Raw genomic sequence first — 20,323 nt, 5'->3', positions numbered from 1 at the left:
CGCATGTGCGTGCATGGGGGAGATATTTGAGGGAACTGAATGTATGCTGATAGTGATACTGACGATTTATGATTATGATCGTAGGTCAAGTTTAGTTTGACTTGCTCGGTAATGAAAATGTAATTACCAGTTGATTCAACCTTAAATATTGATATTAGCCACTGAAGCACAGGCGATGTGACACCACGAGAAATCCACAAATCATTCAGTATGACATATAGATATTACTAAACATAAACAAATAATTAAATAAGTAAGTAAGTAAATAAATAAATAAATGTAAATATGTCATCTAATACTTTCCTTTCTAATAAAACTTGAGAGGTAGAAACTGAGATCTTTTTTTTATTTGGAATTCTCACCAGATGGTGTCACTGTTGCCATCAGCAACAGCAGTAAATGCTGCTGCAGCAATAAATAAATAATTAAATAAATACTGCCTGAACGTGCTGTTCTGCAAAACCTTAGATTAACAGTTCAAAGAAGATTAGAAACATTTTCCATCATATGACAAAAAAAAGAAGCAAAGTCTGATGTAACCAACTCAGCTGTTTATTCATTTTGTACATGCCTAAATGTAACAAGACTGATGCTATCTAATGTCTTAGTTCTCACCGGCTAGCATATGATTGCGTATGCATAATTGCGTACAAATAAAGTACTTTTTTTTTCTTCAGAAACACATCTTGCATTGAAACTGGTACAGTCTTAATTTCTCTTTTCATACATGCTGATGGATGGGTTAAAGGTCAAGTAACACTGATCCTTTTTTTAAACATGGAACACACAATGTAGTAATGCGTCAGCCCCGCATACTTTCTTAGGGACATCTTTGGTCCATTTGCCCCAAACAGCAAGACACAGAAGTGTCTAGAGCTACACAAGTGCAATGTATTTGGCTGTGATTTAACAAGGCATACAGCATAAATATCAAAACAAACATAGAAAGACATAAAGTATAAGTATCACTCTACTTCTGAGTACTTGCTGAACATCTTAGTAAATAAATAAAAATCAACCTATTTCCAAAGATAAAATTACTGACAGATACTAAAAGATATGAAAGTATGTGTTTCTATGGGCTATGCGAATTAAAGATATACAATATTCAAAACAGGAATGGATAATAATTACAAGTATAAGTCTTTAATCCTAGTAAGCTGTAATCTCTAAACCAGGAAGATACGTCTCTGAGCAATTTTTAAAAATACAGAGGTAAAGATATCTGCACGTTTTTGAAAAACAGAGAGGTAAAAAGAGAGAGAGAGAAAATGATAAATGAAAGTAAAAAGACAGAACACTTTGTTAAAAGCATTAGCCTTTGCTTAATAAAATCCACCGCCCCTCTTCATCTTGCTTCGATCACGTCTGAGGTGTATACGTTTATCAGTTAAAGAGTAGTTCCCTGCTTAACACACAGGGCTCACTCACAGATTGTCTCTACATCATTCCCTTCAAGTAAAATTCATCTGTTTTTTTTTTTTGTCTTCCAGCAGCACAGTAACAAAATGTCACTGTGTTTGGCATTGGTAAGAAATACATTACAAACATGCTACATAAATGCTTAAGAAAAACTGCATACTACTGCATAATCTATCATATTGCTCTAACATTTCTAAAACACGGCATGTATCCATATTATAAATAACAGTTTCAGTTTCTTTAGCTGAAACATGTCCTTAAATAAAGTCATTCCTGCTCCATGTTATACGCTTCCCTGACTTGTTGGTCGACAGTCCTGGACTGGTAGGTGTGTACGTGTGAGGTGATACGCAGCGACGGTTGCTAGGCTTTTGGAGGAGAGGGGTGTCTGGCAGGAGAGCTGGGGGAAGGAGTGATCTTGACGTGGATGAAGAGTGAACTGGGAGACAGGCTGGAGCCATCTGCATTCAGCAGCCGCACATGCCGATAACCTGAGGACCAACGCCAGACAGGAGTGGTAAACTCAGAGATAATCCACAGAGTCTGTAAGTCGATTATATTTAATGATATATCCTAGGCATGGCAGTGTTTCTGCATTGTTCTTCTGTGCGTTACATCAAAAGAGAATGAAGGGTAAACCAAAAACTAAAACATTCATACTCAAAGGTAGTGTGAAGCTCGAGATGTTCTTCATCTTTTATTATATTTCAGGGCACACTGCAAAATGATCAAAAGAGCCTGTTGGCTATTTGGAAATCACTGTTGCGTAGCGTACCTGTCCGGAGGCTGGTGAAGGGCAGAGTGAACTGGCCCAGGAAGTCGTTCCTGGAGGTGTAATCATGGTCCTCCACCATAAATCGTACCAGTACCAACTCTGGGACGTGAAGCTGGAACTTAAAGGTGCAGCCCCATCTGGGATTAAAACCTGAGAGAGTGAAAGTGGAAAAGAGGGAACAAATCATACCATTAGGCGCGAATACAAGACCTCAAATGCTCCAGAGCTGAACGCAAAATTACTGACCAAAAACACAAGGAGGATAAGTGGAAAGATTCAGTGAATCATATAACAACTACAAAGCTCAGACTCTATCAAAATCTTCATATTATTAACCAAATATGTAAAATATGGTGAAAAGAGAGGAAATTTATGGAGGGCAGCAGAAGAGGTCTGCCCGGATTGTTGACTGTCTCGTATAAGGAGGCCAAATACCATTGTTGTCAATACGGTGTGTTTTCTTCTTATTGTTGTCGATGGGGGCCCCATAAGTCTCCACCCACACCTGAGGGTCCACAATGGAATTGGGCTTGTCCACAGGTGACTTTGGCAGCTGCTGGGCAGAGATGACCTGACAAACAGGGACACATAATGAAAGAATGAGAGAGAAGGAAAGAGAGAGAGAGAGAGAGAGAGAGAGAGGGAGAGAGGCAGGAAAATGAAGTATTGATAAAACAGGTGTCTCTTGGAAACAAAACATTAAGTGCACTGGGAAAATCGCCAAGAACTGCTGCTGGAGTATGTCTAATGATTTTGCTACTACCAGCTTATCTGATGAGCCAGATAACTACAATAGGCTTGACAACAGATCTCCAAATAGATCCCTATCCAGCACATCTCCGCTCCAGGTTTTCCTAATCCAAACAACCCAAACAACTTCTTCACATCTCTAAAACTATAACCATAATTATATTCACATTCACATTCTTTATAAACTCGGGCAAAACCGTAGGAATAGCGGTCCGTTAAGTCACGCGCGCTCAGAGTGGAGCCCTCCTCTTACCTGGACGGTGAGAAGCGTGGGGTTGTGTCCCGGCCCTCCCCCTGTGTTCTCGGGGTTGAATTCTGAGTCGGGTTGACACATGAAGCTGGGCTTGAGCACATAGCCACAACAGCCGTTGGTTAAGAAGCGCCCCTGATTCAGGTCCATCTGCTCCCCTGGAGTCTGGAAATTAAGGGCGACTGCAAGGAAAGAAAAAAACATGTTTAAATGAGGATGACTGATACTCTGGATTTACCAAAGAACTAACTGGAGAGTCTGTGTGCGTGGCCATGAATATATATATATTATATATATATATATATTTTTTTTTTGGATAGGGCAGATGAGGTTAATGGATTATGGTGTGTGATTATTTCCCCTCTTGGTGTTATTTATTTCTGTCGTCTTTTTTTTTTTTTTTAAAAAATGTGAAATGTGAAATGATTTGAAAATGTGAAATCATTTTAAATGGAAATCATATTATTTAATATTATAAAACCAAAACTGATATGGAATCCTCTCATCCTGGTAGAGGATTTGAATCAGATTTACCGATCTGGCAGCCAGCGTTCCACATGTCCTGAGGATTGTAATTAGACGATTGCAGGCGCTGGCCAGAGGGGTAGATCCGGCTCAGCTGCCGGCTATTATGGCGAACAAATAACTTCCCTGCGAATGATGAGAGAGAACGCGGGTCAAACTTGAGGACGTAGGCTGGGTGGGCAATTATACACTGTTCTGTTGACGTGAAGCTTATTACACTAGCACTTGATAGTAACGAGGGCTTAGTACCTGAGTCTTTGATGAGTTTGAGGGCGTCGCTCTCTGAGAAAGAGGACATGTCGCTCACGGGTCTGCGGGCTGACACGTCGAAACTCTTAAAGGGCACGCTGCGTGTATACACGACCAGATCAGACAGCTCTGGACTCATTTTAGGCACCTTTTGAGGGGAAGCACACGTACACTAGAGAATTCATGTACACATACACACACACACACACACATACATGTACACACACACACACACACACACACACAACATGCAAACATAAACAAACACCAAGACATATTAAACAGACATTAAAACACAAAACACAGGAGAACACAATAACGTAACACACATAAACATAAAACACACTTACAAAAGACAACAAGACCACAACAGCATCCATTCAGAGGCATCTTTCTTTACACATGCATATATGCGTGAACGTTTTGTGTAAACATTCACTAAATGCCAAAAAGGAGACGTGCAATAACACGGGGTGGGGTATGTGTTTCTTAATGTTCACCACAAGGATTCTCCAGACTGCTTACCTTCTTACACTCTTTCTTGGGTTTGGGTTTGTTTTCAGTTTTGGACTCATCTTCTGAGGAACTGGAGTCTGAGGAGCAAGAGCTTTCTGCCTCTATGCTCTCCTTCTTGGCTTTCACCAGAATCTTCCCTTTTAGTTCCTAATACAACCACAACACAACACATTAACACCTGCTTACGCTACACATACAGAACTGTTCGTTAAGAGAATGAAAAGCATAGGGTGTCCCTCAATATTTCTAGTTTTGATGTTTGTTAATGCTAATGTAAACTGACAAAACTTCAGTGCTGACCTTCCCAGACCTATTCACCTACACTGTAATAACTGCTTTCGGTTAACCTTAAAAATGAGTCGACGTGCAGTTGGGATAATTCCTCTCAAATGATATCATCGCACTCCTTTAATCTGATCTCAGCAAAAGAAGAGGTCAGATGACCCAACATACTGTTTTCCATTAATTACAGTAGTAAAAGCATCTCAAACCTAACCCTGCTCTGCTCCACTTTTTACTGTGTAATATGGTGAAGTTCATCATTTGCATGGTCAGGAGAGAACACCAGATGGAAGTAAATATCTAGGACAGGAATGTGATGGCAAAATCAGAGCAGTTATGTTAATTAGACCATAAAACATTGTGTTCATTACACTGGCTGATGTTATCACATGAGCACACACATATACACTTACTATTGTATCCATACATAAACACACACACACACACACACACAGGCATGCACGCACGCACACACACACATACAACGCACAGACAGACAAACACACAGGCACACACACACACACACGCAGACACATACATAGGTGCACAAAAATAAATGCACCTTCATACAAAATCATAAAAACACATTAAATACTTAAAGCAAGGACTACATGAGCCAATGTCCCTGAAAGATCGGGAACAACAAATTCGTCAGCCAGAGAAAATACCAGTAATGTAATGTTTGGATACAGTCCCTGCGCAAACGCATAAGGAATTTAAATGGTTACGAAGACTGCACGGACACAATGATTCATCAGTTATTTTCAGAAAGTTTCACAGCCGACTTCTATTCAAACTGCTGACTGTGTAACAGACATTATGGTCAGAGCCAGGTCAGAAACAGACAAGCATGTTCCTCCCAGCATACACTGAGCCAAGAGACAGAAACAAAGTATGACTACACAAAGTGCCACCAAATGGAAATACCTTTCCTCACTTTAACTAGGACTAATTGTCTGCACAGTGAAATTACATTGGAACCTTTTAAACAATGTACGCTCACTGAAGTTGTTCTTCAAAAAAACTGTCAAGCCTTACAATGTCCTAAACATTCACTGCTGCATCAAAAATGAAAACATCAAATAGAACATAGATCCATTCAAGTATAGCTGACATTGAACTGCTCTCATTTACTATGTTACTAGATACAAAGAAAAACCAATGAAGGCCAAGACAGCAAGAAGAAAGAGAGAAAGAAAGAAAGAAAGAAAGAAAGAAAGAAAGAAAGAAAGAAAGAAAGAAAGAAAGAAAGAAAGAAAGAAAGAAAGAAAGAATTGTGTTATTGTGTATGTCTTTACAATACCTCTGGTGAGGGTAGACTCTGAAGTGACTGGTTGTTCAGAGCTTTGCTGAGAAGTTTGTCTCCCAGGATGGAGCGTAGCTGTTGGGCCACAATTGCCTGCTGCTCTATAGAACAGTGGTTCTCAAGAGACAGGATCAGTGGGTAAGGAGATGCCTGAAGGACACAAACAGGACTAATCTTTAGGGGTAGACTGCAAAGTATAGTACACAACTACATCACTCGAAACCACATCTGTATGTGATCTCTTATGTTTTACTATCAGTATAAATTGTTTTTGCTGATTTAGTTGACATTCTTGTCACAATTATGACATTCCTGTTCAGAGAAACTCACAGTCACAGATTTTTGGAGCAACTTTGGGGTGACGTGTTTCGCTCAAATCAGGCTTAGGGCCATACTGTGCCATTACAGTGTAATGCTGTGTGTCTTAATTAGGCGGGAGCAAGGAAAGCCCAGGGGTCCTGACCTTGAAGGCGTACTCAGCAATGACCTCAACGACCTCTCGGAAAGGGACCTTAGAGGTGAGGGTGTGACCATGGCAAATGACCGGCTCACCTTTGTCTCCATCCCAGCAATCCAGCTCCACACAGCGACAACCATGATTCAGAGCTCTGCACGCAACACACACACACACACACACACACACACACACAAACATAAGCTGTACGAACGTGTACCTGTGCTGAACGATAAACAATGTCATATCAGGTTTGGTGCATGTGTGTGTCTGTGTGTGTGTGTGTGTGTGTGTATGTATGTATTGTGGGCGTGTGTGTGTTTGTTTTACCTGATATAAGGCTCGGTGCTGCTGTCGCTGAGGACCTGGTCTCTTGTAAGGTAGGTGTTGTGTGAGGATGAGATGAAATAGTGGCTGAGGGGCCGGGTCATGTCCTGGTAGATTTTGCCGTGCTCTGGGTCAAACACATCATTCTCACGAGACAGCATGTACATGGTGAATCCATTTGGTGTCATGAACTGGTTCTTCTGAGCTGCACTGACAAAAACACAGACATACACTGAAATGGAATACTAGGTCTCTAACTGAACCCCCCTAGGTCTCTAACTGAACCCCCCCCAGATTTAACATTAAGCCCACTTAATGTTAAATCTGTTCATAAGGTCAAATCTGTATATGTAATGTATCATCCATTATAAAGGCATTTCACGTATTTAAAACTCTAGTCTAACCAAAATCCCTTTCTACTGTAGTCATTGTTTACAAGTGGTTTTCATTGACTACAGTGAAGAACGTGAATTGATAAGCTCGTTTACCAAAGGTTCAAAAAACTTGTTTACCATAGGTTCTCGCAGTCAGAGGGTTCAGAGCGACAGAGAGAAACGAGGAAAGAATTAACAAAAGAGAAAAAGAAAGGACGAGAAAGAGAACATGTAGCGTGCTGGGAAAAAGCGTTTCATGAGCGCGCCCTATCCGTAGGTCTTGGTTATGCTCGAGGATTGCTGCGTACCCCACTCGTTGAACTCATAGGTTAGGATGAGGCTCTGCGCGTGCACTAGCGAAGCGTCTTCACCCTGGTCCCTCAGGAAATCCCTCAGGTCCACGGTGGAGAGGACGTGACCGTTGGCCGAGTAACGCTGGAACACTGCGTCCAGCTCGGGGCGACGCAGCAACTCACGACAGAACTCCTCAATCTCACTGTGTTCCAAACGACCATCTGCTGATTTATCACATTTCTGCCATACGCACAATCACAAACAGACACATACAGAGAGTTGGTATCACCTGAGAGTTGGTATCACCTGAGAGTTGGTATCACATGGAGAGTACAGTTCACATGGTATTAGCATTGGTATTGGCAATACTTCTAGTGCTAGTTAGATGAAGTAATTATAAAAAAGTTTTTTTGTTTGAAACACAACATGCCCATAATGCATGATTTACTAAAGCTTTCAGTGTGACTAAAACGATGATAATGGAAATGAGAAAAAAGGTAAAAAAAAAAAAACCTATTCAAATATCATTGCACTTAATAGGTTTTCCTGTTTTCTCTCTTGGGTTTGGTTCAACAGACAGACTGCTGACCTTATAGAGGCTGCGAGCGTACTGCTCACTCAGGTCAATGTTGATCATCTGCAGAAGAGTCTGGACCTCATCATAGCTCATTTTCCCATCGTGGTTCAGATCTGCCTGTCTCAGGTAACTATGGATCCAGGTGCGTAGAGTCAAGGATAAGTACATGAATCACACAATAAAGAAACACTGAGTAAATATAAAAAGGAAGGAAACACTTAATACGCATTAAGAAAAGGGCTCCCTTCCTGAGCAGAACATGAGAGTGGAGTTGAATGAATAGAAAGAGGGAATTTCAGTGCAGGAGTGGATATACTAATTTAAACATGCATTTAGGTCAGACTAAGCATTTCAGAATAGAAAACCAGTCCTTTAGTGCACTAAAGCAGGAACGAGGCTGCTCTCTTCTGATCTGGAAATGACTGGCTGCGCCTTGGATTGTGAAATACAGTGTTGTTGAATCGAGCTGTTCAAGGATATTGGTTGAGTTTCTCTTTGTGGGTCATATTCTCCACTCGGCCCTGAAGAGTGTGGATGCCGCGGGCCCATCTCTGTGCGTCCTCTTTGCTCGGACAGCGCAGGTCAAGACTCTTCCGTCCACCTTTAAAAATGATGGTAAGACACTGCTCTGCAGGCACGGAGCCATCCAGCTTACGGAAAGTCTCTGATTGGTGACCCTCTCTTACACACTCCACCTCTGTTACTGAGACTAAGAGAAGGGTGGGGGATTGCATAGAATACAAAGAGTAAATTAGTTATGAAAAGATTCTGTTCATTCAACTTAATATATGCAAATACACAAACGCAAAATCTGTTTAAATTTGCTAACAGAACGATCCACAGTTTATACAGCCGGAAATATCCAAAGGCAAAACTGTTGGTACACAGCAGTGGTTTACATGGATCTCAGTTATAGTGGAGTCACCAGACTGGACCGGAGTTATTTTCGCATATGGGTAAAGAGGAGACGTCCATCTGGATACTGTAAGGTATCCATATCCACACACACAACCCACGCTGGTGTATTTACTCTATAAACACTTCTGCCTGGACATTATTTTCATCATGTTTGTGTAACTAGAACATTCTAATCAAAAAAAAAAAAAAAAAGTGGCCCACAGAGCAAATCCATATTTTCTCGTCTTCATTTATAAATCCTTATGAAACCATCCCCTTGTGCCCATGCAGTAATACTGAAACCAGCAGCATATTAAAGCGGTGCCTGCTCAGTAGTAAGAGGACCTGCTGCAGTGGCCTATCTCACACAAAGAGCTACAACCAGAACCTCTTGTGTGGTACTTGATGATAAAATTCTACTAATGGGTCTCCTTATATGGAGGTGAATGTAAGGCTATGCACATACACACCCTGTGATTGGTGGTCTATGAGGAGGGACACCCACTTCATTCTCACCCAAACTCACACATGTCGAACTCTCAGCCACATTCCAACATTAAACGGGTAAAAAGAAAAAGACACCACTATTTTCACTAAAAGAAATTGAAGGCTACGTTTCTAAGTTAGGACCTCTGCACAGTTGTCAGGGTAATGATTACAATTCATGTAAACTACACAGAGCAAACCAAAGTGGACTGCCACACTCCTCCCAGTCTCCCATAGTCTGTAATTAGAGTGCAAAGTAGAACTCAGAGTCAGGGATCCCCCCCTGTCTGTTCTGCAAATAGACCAGGCCTGTAATGACAGTCAGCTCTGTGGCCAGTAGACGTGTGTGCGTAGCTGTTTATACATCCTAAATTAAAAGGTGCATTTTAACATTCTCCTCCTCAATGAACACAGTCTTTCCTGACATGTAAATGGGTAACAGAAATCAAGCATCGTATAACAAGTTCATTTTCATACTAATATCACGTTTTTAAATGTTGTTCTCAGAGATATGTTTTGTCCTCCACAGGAATCCTTCCCTTCCCCAGTAAAAAAAAAAAAAAAAACTATTTAAAAGCTTAGTACCACATTCGTCCTCATGGTCTTACTCACAGCACTGCTGGGATTTGGCCCTGCTGGAGCTCTTGTTGGACTCACACCACACAGTCATTCCATCGTCCATGAGTTTAAACATGCGCTTTCTCTGCCAATGTGGAGAACGGACCTTCATCATGACCGTGCCACGCAACATCAACTTTACATCCTCATCATCCTGAACACCTAGAGAGAGAGAGAGAGAGAGAGAGAGAGAGAGAGAGAGAGATGAAGAAAAACAAGAGAGAGACTAAATTGTGTGAATGTAACCGTTCAGTGTTCAGTCCTCTCAAAAACCCCTTAGGTTATTACTGTTATTTACTCAGGATGACCAGGACAGAAGAAATAAAGAGGGATGTCATGAGTTTCACTGTTTCCATGGAGAACAATAATATTTGTCTTCTGCCTGGACTCCACAAAGACAGACAAAAATATATCTACAGAACTCTTCTTTTTTACATAAACTGGGGTACAGGCATAATAGAGCTGACCATTTGAGGCCTAGTTTCATTTTCAATGGCTAAACAAAAGTCTGTCAACTGATATTCTTGAGTCTGTTCAACCAATGGAGCATCTGCTAAATTTCATTCAACACACCCACTGCAATGGGCCTTATCTCCTACTCCCCCTTAAGTGTTCAGTTTGAAGTTACCCAACTGGTGCCTCTCAAAATAGAATGAAAAGCAGGAAAAGCAAAACTTTCGCAACTAGATGCCTGTAATCATCTCAGAGTGAAATACTTAAGTTATTTTTGCGTACAGATTTTACTTTACATTGTCTAAATCTATTAATGATAAGCCCTAAATCATTGAAGTTCAGTAGATGAATTATAATCTCTATAAAGTATCAATACATGCAAGTGTAGGGGTTTCTGCATGCTATAGTCTCATGATATGACTTGTGACTATTAGAAGAAACCACCAGTCTTATGAAGTCTGATCCTCCTCCACACCATGCTTTAGTTGTAGAGGAGAATGTGTTGGACCTTGTCCTGCTCTCCACTGATGTTTACCAAACATTCTGTCTCAGTGTTCTCCATAAAAACAGCACTGAAAATATAACAATACTTAGTGACATTTATTCAGTGGTGTTTTCTAACTATCAGATAAGTTCTATCTCATGCATAATAGCCTAGTAGTAACACAATGGTGCACGCGTAATACAGAACATTAGGCTATACAATGCACTGCGTGCTACATATTTTAATTTAAATCATCTTAACTAATCACTGGTCTTTGAGAGGTGATAAAGACAGAAGAGTAACCAGTACAAAACTACCATAAATGTGACATTCTATCAAAGCAGAAATGAGCAAAACTGCTAAGAATAAATCAGAATCGTTGACTAGGTTTAAGCCAGTGAAGGTTAATAACATTATGATACTACAGGCTCTCTTGTCCATACCAATTTAAGAACCTTAAAATCCAATTAGGAGTGCTTTAAAATAACACACTCAGCAACACAATTTCACTCACAGTATACGGCACATAGACACCCGACGTCATAGTTCAGCAACTAGCAGGATTGTTAGGGCCTGTAATGTACCGCAACTCATGTTGTCCCAATACACTATATTAGCAATATCCCACATTCAAAATCTGTTCAGTCAAGGAAGTCTCAATGACAGTGTGACCTACTGTGTAAGTACTTGCTATGCCATCTAAATTTACTGATTCTTCAACATCATTTGTAGCTAAAAGTGCTACATCTGACTGGATTGTACTGATGATCTAGTAATTCCAGCTTCATCGGAAAGCCAGGCTAGCTAAACTGAATTTTACAGTGTCTTCTGCGGCAGTGGTGAGATGGTTAAACGTCAGTCTGAACAGTTTACAAAACTGAGTCTACACACGCACACAAAACAGGGAGAGAGTAAGAATCTAAAACGTTGCTACTTTGCTTCTGTCCTTGACTCCTGGGGAAGCACAAACTCACTTGGAAGTGGAGAAGCATGAAAATGCAATTACTTAAAGACCTAGTTTGCATTTTCCATTTGCTTGAGTACGCACATGCGGTACGTCTATGACACCTGCGGCAAACTCTGAAAGCTCTAAATCTTTATCAGTCGTAATCAGTGTAGGGTGGGGAGAGTGTACTGCGAGAAAGAGGGAACCTGTAACCAGATTTTCCATCTGAGTGTTTCTCATAGACACATGGCTTACTGATCAACCCATTCCTAACTAACCAGGTAACCACTCACTGGCAGACATGATCCATCCCAAATGAATAGGGTCACATACCTTGAGTTACGGCAAACCGCCTTTTTTATAACAACCCCTAATGAAACATTACGAAAGTATTTATGTTACGATTTACACTGGCTTCATGTGACAGATCTCCGTACATATTCAGTCATTTAGAAGCATGGGGGAGAGTTTACCCCCAGTTTTTATGGCTACATATTCTTGTCGGTAGCTAAAGACATTTAAATTGTAAATAGAAATAGCGAGTGTCTGTTTCAGTGCTGTAACAACGAATCTTTAACAGGCTTACATTATATTAACTGTATTTATATTAATAATTGACATTGTCTGCATAACTAGTAATAATAATAGTTTCCGAGATTTGTATTGAGAAATACCATAATTGTCAACCCGCATTAGAATTTCTAAAATAGGTTATTTGAAGTAGTTGTTGTCAGACGTTTTAAGAAAATAATCAGACAGAGTAATCAAATTTACAAAATCAGTGGCAAACATACACACCCTTCCGTACGCAGCAATCTTACCTAAATTTATAAGAGGGTCGTCCGACTTTGACTCGGACGTCCGGGCTCCATTCTTCTGTACAGGGTTTGTCTTTTTACCAGTGCCTAGCATAATGCAGAAATGTGCAGTATCCTAGCCACTATTTCCCTGAAGCCTGGACTGGTGGATTTGCTTAGTCGTGTGTACCGACAAATTGGTCTGGCCTGAAAACGCCGATGTGTCGTTGGCAACTGAATTTCATAGTTTATACTGAATGTTGAGACAGCCTGCCCACTGCGGTGATGTCATGAACGCAATGGATACAGAGGAATCAAAGACTCCGTTATATAGCATGGAGCGTAATCCGATTAGCCCTGCCTGAGGTAAACCCTACGAGGCAAAACCTTAAAATACAATTCTTCTGAATCAAGACAAAAAATCATACGCACACATACAAAGCATCTGTGCAACCACAGCTGTTTCAATGTCTTCTCTGGTGATTAAAGCGCTAGTTTCTCTGTAATAGCCTACATGCAGGGTATAATAAATATTGTAGTTCACGTCCCGTCACCTCAAACATAGACTGTTAAACCTAAATCCATGATAAACATTATCCAGGGCATGGAATAGTAAAATCCGGGCATCGTTCAACAGAACAGTTTCATTTTTAAAATGAACCGAGCAAAAATAATGGAAGTAATTAACATTACGGAGAGCAAGACAAAACAATACATGCACTGTAAAATTAGAGGGCTATCTTCAAAGAAGCGTTTGCTTCTGGGCACAACTACGATGTCCAATGCTGATGAAATGTTACCCCCTAGTGTCCAAGACTAGAATTTCAGTGTTTCGCGATATGCACATATTTGGCAATATTGAAAACAATGTATTTTTAATATCTTCGGTATCGTTAGTAGTAGTGTAAGGGCTCGGAACGTGGTTACAGTTGTGATATTACCTAAACAGAAATTCTTTTCCATTCATCGTAAGGGGCGGGAGTGTAGCCTTTGCGTTTGTTGTTTCTTCAACAAATGCTTCGTAGCCCTATAATTGATACTAAGCTATAACAGAAAAAGCAAGGGTGGCATGCATCTGTTGATTGCTCAGTATGTATAAATATTTAATGGGACCTAGCAATTAATAGTCAGCTGACACTCACAAATTTACACAGATTAACAAAATCTATTCAGTTTGTTTTTCGTTCAAGGTAGGATTTGGTTCACAGTTGAATGTGACGAAGCTTGACAGCGGCCACAATTTATTATAGGATGCTGCTAAATAGGGGCGTGCTTACATAGGTCAGTCAGGAGACGTATAGATCACGTGACGAAATACGGAACTGGACTCTGGAAATGCAAATCTGACGAGGTAGAAGGGAAAATTGGGAGTGAGGACTTTTAAACATAAAATCAAGTCTATCTTTTTAGCGTCGTTTACGTTATATGTTTCATTCGGTCACTGCTTCTACACAAATCTGCTCTTTAAATACAGTGGATTTTTAAATAAACGTTCTCTGTCATGTCAGAGAGAAGGACAAGACTGCAGGAGAGGTGAGTTGACACCTAGCTTACAAAGTGTTTTTTTGCTAACCACCGGTCAGCTATTCACAGCAAGTATTTGCTGTCGATTTTGTTCCTTTTTTATAAATACACAGAGCTGCGTATAGAGCTTTGTTCACTGCTGTTTTGTAAATCTTGCTGCAGAACTTGTAATATGTACCCATACAAGTAATCCTGACTTCACTGTAGGTTATTGTTTCAGATTGTATCGCCCCGGGTAACTGGCCCTTTGGTGCTGACGAGGTTTTGTAAGAAGTTATTGCCCTCCTCGTTGAGTCTCTAACATAGAGAGCCGACAATGCCTGGCCTTACCGTGACAGAATCTGAGGAGTGTCAAAAACGCTTTCAGGCGGCCGTCGACGTCATACATAATCTACCCAAGAACGGTACTGAACAGAGATTTTATATATGTGTGCGAAATTTAGGCAAGCAACAGTTTATACAGAGCGCCGACTCTGTTTTATTTTCATTTTTTATCATTCTGCAAAATGAATGTAACGCCTCTTTCACTGCAGTCATATCTTCCGTAAATATCATGCAAAGCACATGCGGGTGTTCTCAACAATGTGCGCCCGAAGAGATAACGAGACCGTTATTCTCTGTAGGGTCAAGCTGTGCTTAAGACACAAACACACAATATCGTAAAGGAATAAGCCTTCTCTAATACAAATACAGATAAAGGGGTTATACTGACTTTAATAATTTGTAACCCTACCTTTATTTTCTTAATGTCGAGTGTTTGGCTCTGTTAATTAACTCGAACTTTGGCGTAACGTGGCCGATCATTTCAGGCTATTACCGACCGTCATATGAGGTGATGCTACGGTTCTATGGCCTGTACAAACAGGCTGTATGTGGCCCCTGCACAACATCCCGTCCAGGATTCTGGGACCCTGTTGGTCGTTATAAATGGTGAGAACAGAATGAAAAACTAGGCTTTAGTTCATAGTCCAATATATAGGACCAAATTTATATTTCACCCATGTATGTGAACTTTCACTCGAGGTTTCTCGAGGTTCATTTATACCACAGATCCTAGTATGTAGATTTGGGAATATCTTAATTTACTATGCATGTAGTACTTCAAATCATATGTACAGTAAACTCCAACACCAGCCAGGGGCCCCTGCAGAGTCAATTCAGTGATTGACTGTTAGTAATATGATATCTTTCAGTGAGAGATTGAGACTAACGCTGAGGAGGACACAAGAGTATTTGTGACATGTTTTATTTGAATGTTCAGGGATGCCTGGAATCAACTGGGAGACATGAGCAAAGAAAGTGCTATGGCTGAATATGTGGAAGAGATGAAAAAAGTGGCACAGGAAGTATGACAGTACTTTCATCATTAGTAACTTAAAGCAACAAAGCATGAAATTTGTTAAATTTCCTCTGTAGCACAACTATAGCAGACTCTTCCATAGATAGTTTTTACCAGACAGTATTTGTCTCATTCCTATCAATTTGTAACCATTGTGGATTTTTGTTTCTTTAAGTATTGAACCAGTGACACCTAAGTGCTACTAAACTCATTATTCTTTCTGTGCATTTACAAAAGCTGAGTGTCCAGGAAACAGCTATGGATGATACCGACAGTTTCTCATTCACAGGTCATAGACACCATGCCCATGAATGAGAAGACTGCCTCTTTTTTCCATTATTTTGAGCCACTGTACCTTGTCATTCATGACATGCCCAGGCCTCCAGAGGAACTTCTGAGCCGGAGGGCAGGTGTGTGTGTGTGTGTGGGTGTATCTTTGCATTGGCCATTGGGAGATGTATGCTGTGGATACACTTTGCATGCAAAAATGTGCCCTAGAAATGTAGAATAAGAGTAGTTTAAAGCTTGTCACTGCCAGTCACTGATGATGAGTGTCCGTGTGTCTCAGACGTAAATGACAATGAGCAAATGGTAAGTCCAGCTGAGAGTGAAGTGGAGCAAAGGAATCAAGAGGAGACTGTCCATGAACAGGAGGGCACAGAGAGAATACCTCACAGTGAGAGTGCAGGTAAAGAGAAAGAGGTTATCTGTAATAGTATTAAGATACTCATACTGGTCTGAGATACTGTACATCTTCTGTGTGTGCCGCTCATGTTGTAACGATGCCATAGTAAAGGCAAAATTGACAGAGTTCATCACAAAGCTTTTTCAGCATGACACCCTCTTTAGAAATTCAGGTTTAACAACAAACATTCACGCAGGTTCAGGTTTACAAACCCGTATAGTAGTTTCATTTGTCATTGGTAAACAGTGCAGTCAGAAGAACCAAGAACAGTTAGGAAACCCCTAGATGAGAAATCAAATCTAGAAATAAAACCCCCCCAACCAAACCAACAATTAAAATGAGGACCCAAAAAGTGAAAGGCAGACAAAAATCATTGATTATTGTCAAGCGGTATGTTGAACTCACTAAATGCAGAATTAAAGAACGGATCAAGTTCTATTCCAGTATGAACAGCACTGACCATTTGAGCTATGTTTGAGTTACGTTTATGCCTTCAGACCTCTTACAGTAGGTAGACATCAGAACTTAACAAAATGACAATTTGTTTGGTATGAAATCTGATTAGTAACAGATACAAAAATAAAGAAAAACAAACTGTGTGTTCAAAGTAGCTTATGTGACACTCTCTATACAGATTTGTCTCCATCTGAGGGACTGGTGCTGACGAGTGATTCTGAAAGTGAAATCTACTGTGATACAGTCGAGCAACTGGATAACATCAAGGTATGCATCAACAAACAACGACTAACAACTCTTCAGGGTTTGACACGTAGCGGCATGTGATAAACGTATTATAAGTGAGACATTTCCAACACATGACACAAATGTGGCAGAAATTTCTCACTCATCATAACATAACAAATGCACTTTTATTTCAGCCAAGTACGTAGTCGGCCTATTTCAGCATAGTTCTGTCCTTAATAAATGGGCCAGTGCACACTGACCTCAGTGATTACCAAAGGGGACAATGTATATGCCTCTATCCCAGGTAATACAAGTGGGTGCAGGAAAAGGTGGAGAGGGGGCTGAGAATGGGCGGGGCCACCCCTCCAGGAGGAGGGAGACAGGAAGGGAGGGGATGCGTCAAGGATGGAGGGAACCTCAAGGTTAGTCTATTCAAACTAAATTTGGATTGAAAAACAAATATCTCTGAGGAGCTTGGATATGTCTTATGCTTATATAACCATATAAGTCTTTGCGTTCATTTTATATCAAAATGTGCATTTATTTGGAAGGTATAAGCACATAATGATGTCTTTAACTCTGATTTTGATTAAGATCATGTGCAAATGTATCAGACTGTTCGAACTGTTAACCGTTGCCCAGAACAAAAGCCATTCCACTCCTCATTGTCCATAGCTCTGCGTCTGCATGAAGCTGCTTTATGTAGCTGTTTACTACATAACTATTACATACCACATAATGAGAAAAAATAAAATACCACATGTAAATGACATATCATAAGTGACTAGACGTGAATAGATAGTTGTCCAGTCAAAGCTGAATATTGTTAATTAACACTAGGTATAAATGGGACCCATGTATGTTTGTCCTCAGTTGAACCTCTGTGTTTCGTTTCATACCCAGGAGGTATGCCACATCGTAGTGCTAGGCGGGCAGAGAGGTCAGCTCTTGGTGGAGGAGGGGGGGGGAGGAGGAGACGACTCCGAGAGAGGAGGCGAGAGACTCCAGGACGCTGAGGTGGTGCAGCAGCAGATAGTGCTGGCTCTCCGGAGGCTCAGAGAAGACATGCACAGCGTCATGGAGCGTCTGGAGGTTGTTGAGGGACTTGCTGCTGCTAATGTAAGTGTCAGTAGATACTGCTGCCTAAACAATGAAGGTTCTATGTGAGCAGTAATATGTACATAACAGTAAAGTAGGGTGTATTCTACAAAGTGCCTTAATGCTAGTTTTACACATTTTTTTTTTTTTTTCAGATATTTGTCACATTTTTTGACAGGATTATTGCTGCCATACTTTCTTGGTTCAGTCCTCCTCCTTAACAATCATGACTTTGTTCTATTAGAAATTTTCAGGCCAAAACTCTAAGTAGCATTGTGCACTCACAGAAAAGGTACTCCTGCCTGATATGGGTATTTAAAGAAACACTTAAAAGAAGGGAGGAATAATTCTCATCTTTTTAATAAATAATTTGGGAACCAAGTAAAATTTCTCTGAGCTTATTTTGGAAAACATATATGTTAGCACCATCTGTCATTAATTACACTTTTGGAGTCAAATGAGAGCTGTTGCTAAATATATCATCTTCATAAGTAGTTTTCAGTATTGATACATGCTTCATGTTTTCAGTTCTTATTCTTTTCTCTCTTTCATTATGTTGCCTAGGCTCAAAATTCAGAGTGGAGGTCCCGTCTACAGCTAGTTCCTCCGGAGGCTGAGGTGAGATTCTTATAGTGTTCTCATCATATCTCATAATACAAGATTAATTACACGTACTTCAGATATATCAGTGTATTCAAAAACAGGTATGTTTTTCTGTTTGCACTAAATTTGATTTAAACTAAGTCCACTTGGCTTATACCACAACAACAACACAAATGATAATGACAGTCTGAGTTGTACCCTCAGGAGGAAAGTTGGTGGCCATTTGATGTCTCTGGTCGTATGATGCTGCTCCTGCTGGTCTGGCCTTTCATTGCTCAAGGACTGGTGTTCCTGCTGCAGTGGAGGAAGAAAAAATCCCACGTGTCCTCATGAATCTGATGTGCTCCGTCTTATATCGAAGGAAAAGTGCGTTGAGGGAAGATCAATAAGTTGGGTAGTGGGTTACTGGAGTTCAAGCATCTGATCATTATCCTCAGGGAAAACTGAAATTTCTCCACACTGGGTTTCAGTATTTTCCTCATATGTGTAGGATACCAAAAAAAAAAAACCCTGATCTTTCAGTCTTAAAACAAAATGGTGTTAAGGGGAATTTCCAAAGAAACAGAGTTAATGGTCATTTCCTAATTTCATGTTTTACGGTTGAGAACTTTGTTCTCTATTTATTGGAGAATACATAAAGAGGTGAGTTGTAACTATTACCAACACAATATTCACATGCTTGATCTTTGTAAAATACCCTTTAATGAAAACAGCAAGACTGAGACATTTGTTGGGGACATCAGGAGTTACAGGCGGTCTGGAAGAAGGTTTAATCACATATATATCTTGAAGTACTTAGGAACATTACCTGTCCCTGTTTTTTTCTGTATGGAAAAAAATAATAATAATGCCATGGTAGGTTCTGACAGCAAAATTGTTGTCAATGAAGAAAGCCTTAAATGGCTGGTCTGATATTCACAATTGAATTCACTGTGGGTTCATATAAAGCACTTTAATTTAAACACTTATCAGTTATAAGGATAACAGAAAATGATGTAACTGTGCTTACAATTGAGAGAAACATATACTAAAAATGATTGTTTGAGGAAGTATTGTGGACTCAGACAAAAAGCCATGCCTATAATAAAATTGTTAAAAAAAAATCTCTTGGTTGAAGAGGAAAACATTCTAGCCCTGACAGCTCAATGTAGAAGCATACACTATAAAAAAATGAAAAGAGGAAAAAAATGATGCAGGGTCGCAAGGTCTGATGAATCAGTAACCTCTTGTTGTGCGCCATCACTGTAATGCTTTAGTTTTGATGTGCTGGTGGGGACAGCTTGACATTACAGTTGGCATGATGTCACATGAAACAAATTCTTACAGCTGTCTACAGAGAGTGTTGTGTACTTTGCACAAAGACATGTCCCGTCGTAGCTTTCTCCACACAAAGGCACAAACCAAAACACAAAACCTTAATGACGTGCATTAAGTTGTAAGCGAAAAACAGTAACTGCATATACTTGTATTTCTAAAGCTATGTATTAATTTTCTCATATATTCATGAGGTTTATCTTGGTTTGAATGTGACATACGGGGGGTGAATCCCAAATAACTGATTAATGTTTAGGCAGGTGATAGTATGCAATAGCTTGGATTTGAAACTGC

At 40.2% G+C, this 20,323-nt stretch overlaps 2 protein-coding genes across 2 annotated transcripts; one reads left to right on the top strand and one right to left on the bottom strand.

The window, feature by feature from the left end:
* Nucleotides 1–539: 539 nt before the first annotated feature.
* plcd3b (phospholipase C, delta 3b) lies at nucleotides 540–12,897 on the bottom strand. Its single transcript, XM_030773575.1, has 15 exons — nucleotides 12,807–12,897; nucleotides 10,097–10,264; nucleotides 8,582–8,810; nucleotides 8,114–8,243; nucleotides 7,539–7,764; nucleotides 6,860–7,061; nucleotides 6,539–6,683; nucleotides 6,073–6,225; nucleotides 4,497–4,634; nucleotides 3,972–4,119; nucleotides 3,732–3,848; nucleotides 3,201–3,379; nucleotides 2,633–2,768; nucleotides 2,198–2,347; nucleotides 540–1,913 (listed from the first exon to the last, which is right to left on the bottom strand). Exons 1-15 carry the CDS (start codon nucleotides 12,895–12,897, stop codon nucleotides 1,786–1,788), a joined length of 2,340 nt encoding a protein of 779 aa, XP_030629435.1. The 3' UTR covers nucleotides 540–1,785.
* Nucleotides 12,898–14,126: 1,229 nt separating this feature from the next.
* acbd4 (acyl-CoA binding domain containing 4) lies at nucleotides 14,127–19,791 on the top strand. Its single transcript, XM_030774103.1, is given in 12 exon segments — nucleotides 14,127–14,315; nucleotides 14,527–14,710; nucleotides 15,116–15,236; nucleotides 15,568–15,652; nucleotides 15,935–16,055; nucleotides 16,214–16,333; nucleotides 16,965–17,053; nucleotides 17,319–17,436; nucleotides 17,918–17,970; nucleotides 17,972–18,133; nucleotides 18,677–18,730; nucleotides 18,920–19,791. Coding segments are annotated over 11 exon segments (1,140 nt in total). The 5' UTR covers nucleotides 14,127–14,315; nucleotides 14,527–14,622; the 3' UTR covers nucleotides 19,049–19,791.
* The last annotated feature ends 532 nt before the right edge of the window (nucleotides 19,792–20,323 follow it).

The sequence above is a fragment of the Chanos chanos genome, chromosome 5 (genome assembly GCF_902362185.1).
Source record: "Chanos chanos chromosome 5, fChaCha1.1, whole genome shotgun sequence".
Classification (NCBI taxonomy): domain Eukaryota; kingdom Metazoa; phylum Chordata; class Actinopteri; order Gonorynchiformes; family Chanidae; genus Chanos; species Chanos chanos.
The sequence above is the reverse complement of the archived record's forward strand: the minus strand, read 5'-3'. Positions and strand labels throughout refer to the sequence as shown.